The 12,500-nt window shown below is 36.8% G+C and overlaps 1 protein-coding gene across 2 annotated transcripts in view; it reads left to right on the forward strand.

Annotated features, from left to right (window-relative positions):
- LOC136833789 (uncharacterized) overlaps nt 1–12,500 on the forward strand; it is a 336,866-nt gene that overhangs the window by 226,140 nt on the left and 98,226 nt on the right. The window contains exon 2 of one of the 2 annotated variants that reach the window (XM_067096046.1): nt 10,583–11,320. The exons of the other annotated variant lie outside the window; for it this stretch is intronic. Within the exon in view, the coding sequence (XP_066952147.1) occupies nt 10,710–11,320 (611 nt within the window). The 5' untranslated portion in view covers nt 10,583–10,709. The remainder of the gene's footprint in view (nt 1–10,582; nt 11,321–12,500) is intronic. 2 annotated transcript variants of the gene reach the window in all.

Raw genomic sequence — 12,500 nt, forward strand, 5'->3', positions numbered from 1 at the left:
GAGAGTGACAGGCAGATGGAGCTCTTCAACGGGTATTTAAGGAAAGTTTTTTTGGGGTCACGCAATGGGTAAACCTCTGGTGACAGACCCATTATTTTTTCATATTCACCTCCATCAAAGATTTATCGCAACATGATTGCTTGTAGGTGCAACAATCACTGGGGCTTTAAGGCTAGCTTCTTTCCAGATGATGATGTTGCAGCTCTGCAACGGGCGCGAGGTATTTCTTGAATTGATTGTAACTGACATCACCAACGAATGAGTTGGATGGACAACGTCGTTGAAGGTGGCTCTTTAATGTAAGTCTAGTTGAGGCTTCTAGACCAAACAATACTAGATTCCCAAACAAGTATGGCAAATGAAACTTTGATGGGTACACGCTTTTCGTTCCTGCATTCTCTCCACACCAGTAGGAATTCCAGGGAAGTATGGCCTTCTTGCGGGGATTAATAAGGGTAAAGGACATCACTCGCGCCAAAACTCGAAGGCATTTTGAGACAATGAAATTGATGCTGAACTAAGCTTTTAAACTTAAGGATCTGAGTATCGCAGAGATAAGTGGCATAACAGTATACCTTAGTTTAACCAGACCACTGAGCTGATTAACAGCTCTCCTAGGGCTGGCCCGAAGGATTAGACTTATTTTACGTGGCTAAGAACCAATTGGTCACCTAGCAACGGGACCTACAGCTTAAGTGGCATAAACACCCAATCTTTTACTGTAAAGGCTTCATTATTACAGATATAAAATAGCATTAAGAGCCAAGATTATATTCATAATGATTTGATTATCCTCGAGAAAGTAGCATAAAGATCCAAGCTTCTACAGCAAGTGCTTGATTATCATTGAGCTAAAGTAGCATAAAGAGCCAAGAATTTGCTTGAAGGACTGATTGTCCTAGAGACAGGTAGCGTGAGAGCCAAACTTTTAGTTTAAGGACGTGATTATCCAAATTAGTAGAAAGCAGTAAAAAGAAGTAGAAAGAGCACAGCTTTCATTTCAAGGAATGTATTATTATAGAGATGTGATAGCAGAGAGAGCTAAGCTTTTACTATATAGAAGGCCTTCATTGTTGTAGAGATAAAGTAGCATAAGGAATCAAGCCTAGAGATGAAGTTTCATAAAACGCCAAGGATTTATAATAAGGCCTTGATTATGACGGACATAGAACAGCATATAGATCCAGACCAGACTATGACCCTAAGCAGTTGATTATCTTAGAAATAATTAGCATAAAGATTGAAGCTCTCAGTTTAGGTACTTGATTATCTGAGATTAAGTTTTAAAGCAGTAGGTAGGGGTCACTTTTTACTGCAAGGACTTGATTATCATAGAGACATGGCAGCAGAAAAAGCCAAGCGAAACCCAAAAAGTCACCACGTTCACCTGCGCGCCTTCAATTTCACATTTCGTCGCACAGAGATCCTTTCTGCCGACCCAATCTTTATTTCTACCCCATACAAAAGGGAACGCTGCAGTCATTCGTTCCGCCTACATCACTTGACAGGCGTGAGTCGTGTTGGGGGGTAACAAGTTCCGCTCTGTGAAGAGGATGAGTCCCTTGAGCGTATCTCATCAGATTAGGAGACGAATGGAAAGGAGTGGGGGTAATTTCCCTTAAGTTATCGATCTTTTCCTTATGGTTTTCGTATTTTTCTTTTTCCTCGCTCCTTCCCCTCAGTGTTTTGCCCGGTAGGGAATGCTTGAAAATTAAGCTAGGGATAACATTGAACTTTTATGTAATATATCTTTATATTTATATATGTATATATTGAATTATATATATACATACACATATATATTTGAGTTTCAAGAACTTTGGGAGTATGACAAAATAGGGGAAAGGAATCTCTTTATGGGTTCCATTCATCTTCTTTAATAAACAGTAGGAAATGAAGGAAAACAGCGTAGTGTGTAATTTAATGATTCCCCTCGAAGACAGATTTATCTGCATCTTCCTGATGCATTTTCACAGCTTGTCTCATTTTCCTTTTTCTAGTGTGTTGGGCTGCGTGCAGGTTCTCTCTCTCTCTCTCTCTCTCTCTCTCTCTCTCTCTCTCTCTCTTTGTGACTTTCTTTTGACTTTCTTTTGTTAGTACTTTATGTAGTACTTCGTCAATTCGTTCTTCCGTGTAGCTTGGAGGCTCTTTCGCCACCACAACGCATCAGTTCTTTTCCTCCTCGACCGTTTACAGCCTTTGGTACCCAGGGTTCTCTTCCCTTTTATTTGGCATGTTCCTATTCTTATTCTCTCCTTCCACCCTTTCCGTGTGGAGGAGGCTTTAGGAACTTGTTTGTCGTTCTTCTACCTCCTCCTCCTCCTCCTCCATGTCACCCCTCCCCCTTGTCGTTCTTCTACCTCCTCCTCCTCCTCCATGTCACCCCTCCCCTTTGTCGTTCTTCTACCTCCTCCTCCTCCTCCTCCTCCTCCCCTCCTCCTCCTCCTCCTCCTCCTCCTCCTCCTCCTCCTCCTCCTCCTACAAGTCACCTCTCCCTTCCCTTAGCTCCTCCCCGCTTTCCCTCCGTTCGTCTTCCACGGCATCTTTACCTGAACTTATTGATTTTATCGACTCATTGTATGAACTGGAAGTAGGCAGCGCCCATCCTGGAAGTGGAAATTGACTGCAACACTTGGGAAGAAAATACGGAGATTGCGGTAATGATACTCGAAACGTACATGAGATGGAGGAAGAAACATTCCACGAAAATACAGGGATTTGTAGTAACAGCGCTCGAATTGATTATGATTATACAATTAACACTCGGTATGAATATCACTCGAAATTATAATATTGAGATTGTGGGAATAACACTCTAGAAGGTGGGAATAGTTGCTGTAACATCAAAGAAGCATGGGAAAATAGTTGTTATATCTCTTGATAACGATTATGAAGATTGTGTTAATTTTTTTTTTGAAGAATGTGGAGATCAAGGTAGATAACACGCAAGAAAAAATACCGATAGTGGTAATCATTTTGGGATATAAAAAAAGATCGTAATAAGTGGATGAGTACATTCGACAACCAAATAAAAGTGAGGAAGCAAAATATATATATATATATATATATATATATATATATATATTACAATTTCAAATATGTAAGTATGATAACTGCCTTAGAAAATTAAGCATATAATATATATATTTATATGACACACAAATCATATATGCAGCTGTGATCAACATAAACTTTCAAACATCTAATATATAGTACAGAGTTACGCGATGTAATTGCTAATAAATTAGTGATGGTGAATACAATGATAGCTTCAACATCTGAACCATTTATGTATATGTATGGTGACATACAATGATGTATATACATGTATGTACATATATATAATATATATATTATATGTACATGTATATACATACATATGTATACATATACATACATATACATAAATGGTTCAGACAAAACTGTCATTGTATTCACCATCACTGTTTATTAGACATCGTGTAAGTTAGATGTTCGAAAGTTTATGTTGATCAAAGCTGCAATGATTTGTGTGTCGTACGTTGCTCAATTTTCTAAGGCAGTTATCAGACTTCGTTTGAAATTGTAACCCTCCACTACAATACTAGTAGGAAAAAGCATATCAGAGTAAGGAGACTCAGAATTGGCTTACACTGTGGTCAGCCTTATCGCCTTCAAGTTTGTAGTCTGACAGACCATGTCATTTTGACAAATGATGTCACATCAGATTTTCGCTGTTTCGTGGAAAATTGATCAGAAGATAAAAATGGTGTCTCATATGGAAGAGATGTGTTGTTGCAAGCCGTCGTGGGCACTTGGTCTTAATTAAAGAAGCGAAGAAGAATATAAAGCAAGAAATTGTTCCTCTTATCTAGAGTTCCATCATTTTATTTTTACCTTGTAATAGATATTAGAAACCTTTGGAAAAATGCCTTCAAGGGACACTAACCTTAAACAACAGCACCAGCGAAGAGGTTTGTGCCTTGAATTCACACGTTAATTTGTCTCTTGATTTCATCCTTGAATGAAGGCAAAATTGATGTGGTTTTGTAACTCTGGTTTTCCTGTACTTACAACAAAGTTGATGAAACACTTCCTTAATTTTAAAGGAACAGTGGCTTCCTTTGTGGTATCAGTTCTCACTCTATCCAGCCATCTGACTCCTGACATTCTTCTTAAAATTTTATTCTCTTTGCCGGGCATTGCAGAGCCGAGTGGGTGTTCGCTATCGTTACAATACAATTCCCTGGTATTTTGTGAATGGGTATTGTACGAATATTTTGTTAAGAAATGAATTACATTGAAATAGATTCGAATTTTATAAAAGATATTCATTCAAATGTCACCATTCATACTCTGATCTGAATATTTCAGAAAAACCATATGGAAAAGCATTAAGGAATCGGGATAAGTTAAAAGTTAAGTATATATATCTTAGCTATCCAGACCACTGAGCTGATTATAACAGCTCTCCAAGGGCTAGCCCGAAGGATTAGATTTATTTTACGGGGTAAGAACCAACTGGTTACCTAGCAACGGGACCCACAGTTTATTGTGGAATCCGAATCACATTATGACGAGAAATGAATTTCTATCACCAGGAAATAGTCCTTTCCACCTCATTGGCTGTTCTGAGATTAACGCTGGGCCAACGATAAGTTAAAGGTTAATCCCATGTTGGTTGTTTTTTTTTTGACAGATCAGGTGAATGTGAACTGTAGATTCCGTATATTACTTGTACAAATGACAGCAGGTAAAGTACAGCAGGTTCCCGGACCATTCTATTATATTGTCAAGTCCACAACAAAGGTTATGGGTTACGTTGTTTCTCTCATACGTTGCCGCGCAGTTGATTACTGCAGTTTCTGAAATAAAACTATGAATCCAGGAACCAATAAAAATCCAGTGCTTTACTTATATTTTCTTTCGAATGTATCTCTGAGATTTTTGGTTTGTGACGGGATATCATGGCAAGGAGAGAGACCACGCTATATTTGTCTTGGCTCTCACGCCGGGATATTGGTTTTCGAAAAAATAAACTGGAAATTGTTTGGCAGTGCCGGACCATTACTTTTGTCGCTTTTGGCAGAACGCCCACCGCAGCCTTGTCGTCGTTTTCTTATATATATTTATACATTTGCACGCACTAACGGACAGATATGCATAATCTTAACCTGTGTAACGACATAAATCTTTATACATTTTGACAGTTGGATAACTAACATAGGATAGTGTTCAGATATTCTTACGCATATGTTTTGGTAATTTGTCAGAAAAATCAAAATCCAGATTCTAAAAATTCTGAATTTCATATTTATTTACATAGAATATCAGATCAAATTCAGTGTAACGAAATAAATCTCAAGAGCTTCGAAATGCACAAAATGTATTTACGTTTGACAGTTGATAATGCAACATGAGACAGTTTATTAAGTACAATTCTTTGAGATATTTTTGATAAATATGTTTTTGGTAATTTGTCCTCTTAGTGCAAAATGCCTATATTATAACTTTCGATTCCTAAAATTCTGAATTTCATATTTATTTATATTTATTCAAAGAACATATCCTTTTCATGTTCTCAGAAACAATAATAATACTTTTAATCGTCAACTGTTTTTTTTTTTCTCCTCTGTAAATGGTTGTTAGTTCAGAGGTTAAATAAAAAGAAAACTTTCAGCTTTATGCTGAATAGACATTCCGTGCTCAAAAGTTAACACTCTAGCTGCGCATTATATTGTGCTGTCACAGAGCTTGTTGTTTGTTCGATTTTGAATTGGAAAAACAGAATTCACTTTCATTACGGTAGGTTTTAGGAAGTTCATCTGCGAACTAATATGGAATATTATATATTTTAGATTTTCTTTTTGTTATTTTCATTGAGTGCCTCCACAGAGTGTTGCCCTAAGTTTATTTTTGGGACCAGGTTGTTGCCCCATGCCCTGTTATACCCAGGCTGCGACCGACGCAGTCGAATTACCACCGAGTACATAATTCACTTCATGAGCCACGCTGCTTACATTCAACCTGACCTTTAACAAACAGATAAAACTCAAGGCCGTATCCATTTCAAGACTTGTGTCCTTGAATCCCTTTATAATGTTTCATTTAGTTTTGGAACGTTATTTAGGGAAGCTCTCCGGACGTTGTGGGAATTTTTTTTTTTCTTTTTTTGTAAGCTTTGAACTTCATTTGTATATCACTCTCAACATTTATCTAACAAAAATTATTTATATATATATATATATATATATATATATATATATATATATATATATATATATATATATATATATATAATTTATATATATATATATATATATATATATATATATATATATATATATATATATATATATATATATATATATATATATATATATATTGTATATATATACACATATGTGTTGAAAAGTTAAGCGGTGTTTTTTGTAGCTATTGGTGACAATAAGAATTATTCTTGTGTTGACTAAAATTGGAAAAATAAGCGGTCCTATTGCTGTTATAAACAATAAGAATTATGGTACAACAAAGGTGACATACATATATATATATATATATATATATATATATATATATATATATATATGTATGTATATATATATATATGTATGTATGTATATGTATATATATATATATATATATATATATATATATATATATATATATATATATATATATATATATATATAATTTTAGAGGTATATCAGCAATAAGTCACCAAACCGCACGTGACAAATGTATACGTAGACAACCACATGAAAGGTGAAAGTTAAAGACCAGGTTCCAAGCTCTTTCGTGTATTGCGTACACTTCTTCGGGGTACAAAGTACAAAGTACATACAGTATATAAAATAAAAGAATTACCATCTTTACATTACCATTTTTACGAAGAACGATAATGGTATCATTAGTTGAAATTTGATCGTTGAAATGTGAAAGTGTTGATGAGTCAACAGAGAATATTATCGGCCCTTGTCACAAGCATGAAGAATTAAATCCAAATTCGTGAAGGCTCGTGGAAGAACAGCACGGAATATTTTGGAAAAACAAAGATTTGGTTTTTGTAAGGTTTTATAACAGAGAGCTGTTCAGGTAGTATGAATATTCCATAAAAGACGCTTTGAGAATGGCGATTAGGTGTTTCCTGGCTTAGAATGGGTCTTAATTAGTTATAAGTGGAAGGCGTCTGAGAAGTAATATAGGAAGAAAAATACAAGTTGATATATAGGAATATTATGTTAAAACGGTTCCCCACGAGTGCGTTTTCTGGTGCCTTTTATTACCCTGGGCACCAGATAGCCAATCATTTTCTTTAAACTAGTGAGGAATTCCAGTCACTCAGGTTTGTCGCCCACGCATGAGCTTGCGCGACTCCAATTTTGCACCAACGTTGGGGTTTTTTTTAGGAGATTTATTGGTAAAGTGCTAAAAGTGGCCAGAAAACCGTGCTCGCGTGACAACGTCGAGATCATCTAAGCCAAATGAACTGGAACAAAGACTTCGAACTGGGATTTAATTTCCGCATAGCAACTTCCTTTGTATGTTCAAATGTCAGGATAAGACTAAATTGGGAAGCCTTTTAGAGGTTTAGCAGTTAGGAAAGTCGAAAAATTAAGTATACCTTGAGTTGATTAACAGTTCTAGGGCTGGCCTGAAAGAGTCGTGGCTAACAACTGGTTACTTTAGTAAATAAGAAATCATCGGAAAGTAGCAGTGGATGTAAGACGTATGTGGAAAACAGAAAATCCATGAACTGCCAAAGGAAAGGAAGCATGGAAAAAAAAAAATCCACATCTGAAAGGTATGAGACTAATTCAAATGGAAAACATACGTCATGAGGCAGAAGTTTGGAGCAGAGGTTACAATTCTGAAAAGGAACAAATGAGTTTGGCAGGAAGAGGAATTTGCGGCTTTCTTTGATGATATCTAAGCAATAGATTAATAACACATTAGGTGGTATGGAAGTCTACAAATGCAGCAATCTTGAGGCGAAGGCTTTTAAACTTTGAATGTGGAAAAAAAAATAGAAATTCAAAATGATAAAGTGCCTCTGTAAATAAGAATTTTGTTGGGAAGGTTGAATTCATCAGAGTTTTTGAGAGAACTGATAAAATAGTGGATAACTGGTAGCACTAGCAAAAAAGGATTTAGTAAACCCCAAATGAAAGGAAGACTTGGTACATGATATTGAGGCAGGTAAATAGTAGTAGAGTTTAAGACAAAGAAGTGAAGCTAGGTAAGGAAATTTTTGACGACCAATGATTCGGTTCTTTTTCCATCTCTCTTATTTGTCTCGCTTTCTCAGAGAGAAAGTTTTACAATCTTATATGTATGTAAAATATGTGGATATCTTTGTGAAGTTATCTCAGTGTTAAAGTTTACCTTCTGTTACAGTATCATGTCAGTTACAAAATTAGGGAGATACTGACATGATATGATCTGTTTTTTATAAAGCAGCGTAACGGACGCAACTGCCACGATTTTTTCAAATGTCACTGATAAACTAAAGTGAATCCTCGAATGCTTTCTCATTCGTATCATCCTCGGAGTTAGCAATTACGAAGGGCCTAGGAGTGATGTGTTGCCAAGAGATTATGTGCATTTACATAATATAATGCTGGGTATTAACTCGCCATCATGGGTAACTCGATATTGCCAGAGGACATCAAGAGCTTTTGTGGAATCGCCGTGGTTGGCGTAAGATGATGTACAACCGCATAATTGCTTGTTAAGTGCCACATTTGGTTTCTGGAATCTTGAGATGCAAGATAACCGAAGGATGACGTCTGAACCTGAGTCCCTCCCTCTTCGTGCCCTTTAAGGATTCAACTGCCGAAAGCAGCGACTCCGATTTCTCTTAACTGTCTGGTTTTGAGGCATATGTAAACAAACTTTTATTTATTTATTTTTTTTTTTGCTTTGCTTTCTTTTTCAAAATCTTGTCTGTTTTGATCAGGAATTTTTAAAGAAATGTAAATATGAAACTTGTGGAATTTTTTTAGAGTTTATGTAAATTCTGTGGGTGCCTTTTGACTAACTACACTGTACTCAAGTTTGAATGTTTTATGTTATGACCATAATTTTGAAAGTACCTAAGGGCAGCTAACACTTGCCTATGTTATCAACAAGAGGTATATTTTTTGCAATTTTCAGTAGTCTTTAAAGACTATTATTATTATTATTATTATTATTATTATTATTATTATTATTATTATTATTATTATTATTATTATTATTATTATTATTAAAAGAATTGAATTAATTTTGTTGATTATCTTCGAGATATTATTATTATTATATTATTATTATTATTATTATTATTATTATTATTATTATTATTATTTATGTCAGCTATTGGATTATATTATTGTAATTGAAAATATTTTTAGCGGTCAGCCACTTTGCTTTTTGTCTTCCGTTCTGTATGCTGTTATTATCAAACCACTGTATCCTTTAAACTGTGTAAAAAAGAATTGTTTTGTCACAGAAAATATAAAAATGCTGAAACTTTAATTACACTCTATCCGTGAGGATAATAGCTCGTACCATATATTTTGCATTATTGTACAACTTAACATCATTCTCCTCTTTTTATTACATCTAGAAATATGTGCTTAGAGCTTATATACGCAATATACATAACACACATACACACACAAACAACAACACACATTACACACATATATATATATATATATATATATATGTATATATATATATATATATATATATATATATTATATATATATATATATATATATATATATATTTATATATATATATATATATATATATATATATATATATATATATATATTATATATATATCAATGAACTTTTTTTTTATTCTCATGCTGAATACGTAGTTTGACACAGAAATTTAATATATATTTGTTGATTTTTGACAATGTTATATAATGGAAGTGAGAATATAATTGCCTCTCTTCTGGTAAGAATCACAGAATCATAAGTCAGTTTTGCATAATAGATTTGCGATCACACTGGAAATCGTGAATCATGACAAGATGATTATTCTGTTTACAAATAAAACTGTTGGTAATTCAAGGAATTGATGTATTTATGTATGCCTCTCATTATTCATGGTAATATTTTTCTCCCGAGAGTAAGAACGTTTGTATTACTGAAGCAATGGGTGTGGCCGTAATTGTGCTATGTTGTTAAATCCAGCTGTACGAGTTATATAAGAGTTTAGTCATTTTAAGTGACATAGATGTGGCTTATTTTTCGGACGAAAGCACTGAGAAAGGATCAGCGGGAAGGTCTGGAAGAGAAATTGTTTCCGCTTACCAGATGTCAAGGAGGAGGAAAATGTTGGTTAATCAAGAAGATGGACAAGGTTGGTTGATAAGGTGGACAAAGTTAGGTAATAAGATGGATAAGGGTTAATAAATAAATAAGTTTAACAAAATCAGTTGATAAGGTGGATAAAGTTGGTTTAAGAAGGTGGAGAAGGTCCGGTAATGAAAGGGAGAAAGAATCGCGCATCATCAGCAACACACACAAGGGTCAAAGATATTCTAATTTTACTCCTATTTTTTTTTATTTTTAATGTTGACCTTTGCATGTTACTTCTCTTAAGGTCTTGAAGGCGTTGGGAGTGGTTGTGTAATGGTGTGGGCCGCCTCCTTGCCCCGTGGAAGGCGGGCAGGGGCACATAGCCCCCTGTGCCGCTCCCCGCCGCAGGCGAGCCCTTCTCCTGCCAAGTGATGAACCGCTGGTCTGAGGGGCTCTGTGAGAGCGCCCTTGATTCCGAAGGACTCCCTCCAGCCTCTCCCTCTTCCTCCTCCCCATCCTCCGCTAAGAGTCCGTGTTTGCAGCCGCAGGGGTGCGAGGATAATGGGGGAATGTCCGGAGACATGCCCGGAGTGCCCTTCCCAATCTACAGCAGCAGCTTACCAGCCCCACCCGACCCCGACAGAGAAAACACCGACGATTCCGGCATGGGCGCCGACCTGGAGGGTGACGATCGACCTGAGGGAGGCAAAGAGGACGTCGATGAAGAGGAGGACGATGACGACGACGACGACGATGAGGATGAGGAGGAGGAAGAGGAAGAAGAGGAGGAGGAGGAGGAGGAAGAGGAGCCAGAGCGACCACGGCAGCAGGAGGGCGAGGCCAAGATGCGACGGACGAGTTCTGCTGGCAATGAGAGGCAGAGGCGACCATCCTACACGTGCTACCATGGACCCATCCTGTCGAGAAACACCGCCCGCATGGGGCGCCGCGCCCGTCCTCGACTCCCAAGGGATCTTGATGTCTTACAGCTCGCAGCCGGGGCTGCGTGCATGCTGGCACCTGTCACCCCCGAATTACTCAGGTAAAAATAAAGACTGAAAATCAACTGCATGACGCCAGGCGAGATGCTTGGTGATAACATGGCGGCGGGTGGAGGAACATGGTTGCATATTAACCTTTAACTCTGAACCCTCAAAATGCATGACGGTGGTGGTTGCTTTTCCAGCTGTGGCTAGTTCGGTCTTTCCTGGAAGGGCTATGGTTTATTCTTGAAGGTAATTTCTCGAATAAGAAGAACTGTTCATTAGGAAATGTAATTACTTGAATAAGAGAAATTGGTTCATTCTGAAGTTTATTTCCTGAATGAGAAACTTGGTTTGTTCAGATACGTAGGTGCTGCTTGAATAGAATAACTTCATTAAACTGGAAATGTAATTTCTCCAGGAGGAAAACTTGCTTCATTCTGAATTTTAATTTCTTAGGTAAGGAAATATTTAGAGGGAAACCTAGACAGGCAGTAATCGATATAAAGTTTTAGAGGCCGTTTCATTTTTATATACGGAATGCGTAAGCCCAAACATGCTAATGCGCGCGGGCGAACACTACACACCAATACACACACACACACACACACACACACACACACACACACACACACACACACACACACATCGAGGCTAGTTTTCCGTTCTTTGGTAATTCTTTTAACTATTTGTCCTTTATTTTGACATGATATAAAATGTTTGTTCATTCATTTATTGCTCTCTCTCTCTCTCTCTCTCTCTCTCTCTGGCCTATAGATTTCTCCCGCTATATAAACAGCAAAACATTTCCTCCACTGGTTTGCGCGGCATTTTATGGAATGGAATAAAGTCGCCGTGATGTATTTGCATCATATTACTTCCAAAACTATAAACAAATGCATACATCCCTCCACTCTTGCTTTTTACTTTTCCCTTTTTTCGTTTTTATTTGAAAGGATCCCCGACGTGGGATCGATGGCTTTCAGTACGAATTAGGGAATGGAAAAAGACACTGCCTCTCGGGATGCTACGTCACGTATGTCGTGACGTCACGTGGAACTCCCTCGAGGGAGTTGCCATCTATGTTTTTTATTTTTTTCAGTCGATCGGCTTCTCTCTTGTTCTGCTATTCATTTGTTGCTTTTACTGACGATTTCAAACATGGGGATGTTTTCCATTTCTGGATATTGCACAAATACAAATTTAGTCATCACAAACGGGCACACATGTATTAAATTG

The sequence above is a fragment of the Macrobrachium rosenbergii genome, chromosome 52 (genome assembly GCF_040412425.1).
Source record: "Macrobrachium rosenbergii isolate ZJJX-2024 chromosome 52, ASM4041242v1, whole genome shotgun sequence".
NCBI classification, from domain to species: domain Eukaryota; kingdom Metazoa; phylum Arthropoda; class Malacostraca; order Decapoda; family Palaemonidae; genus Macrobrachium; species Macrobrachium rosenbergii.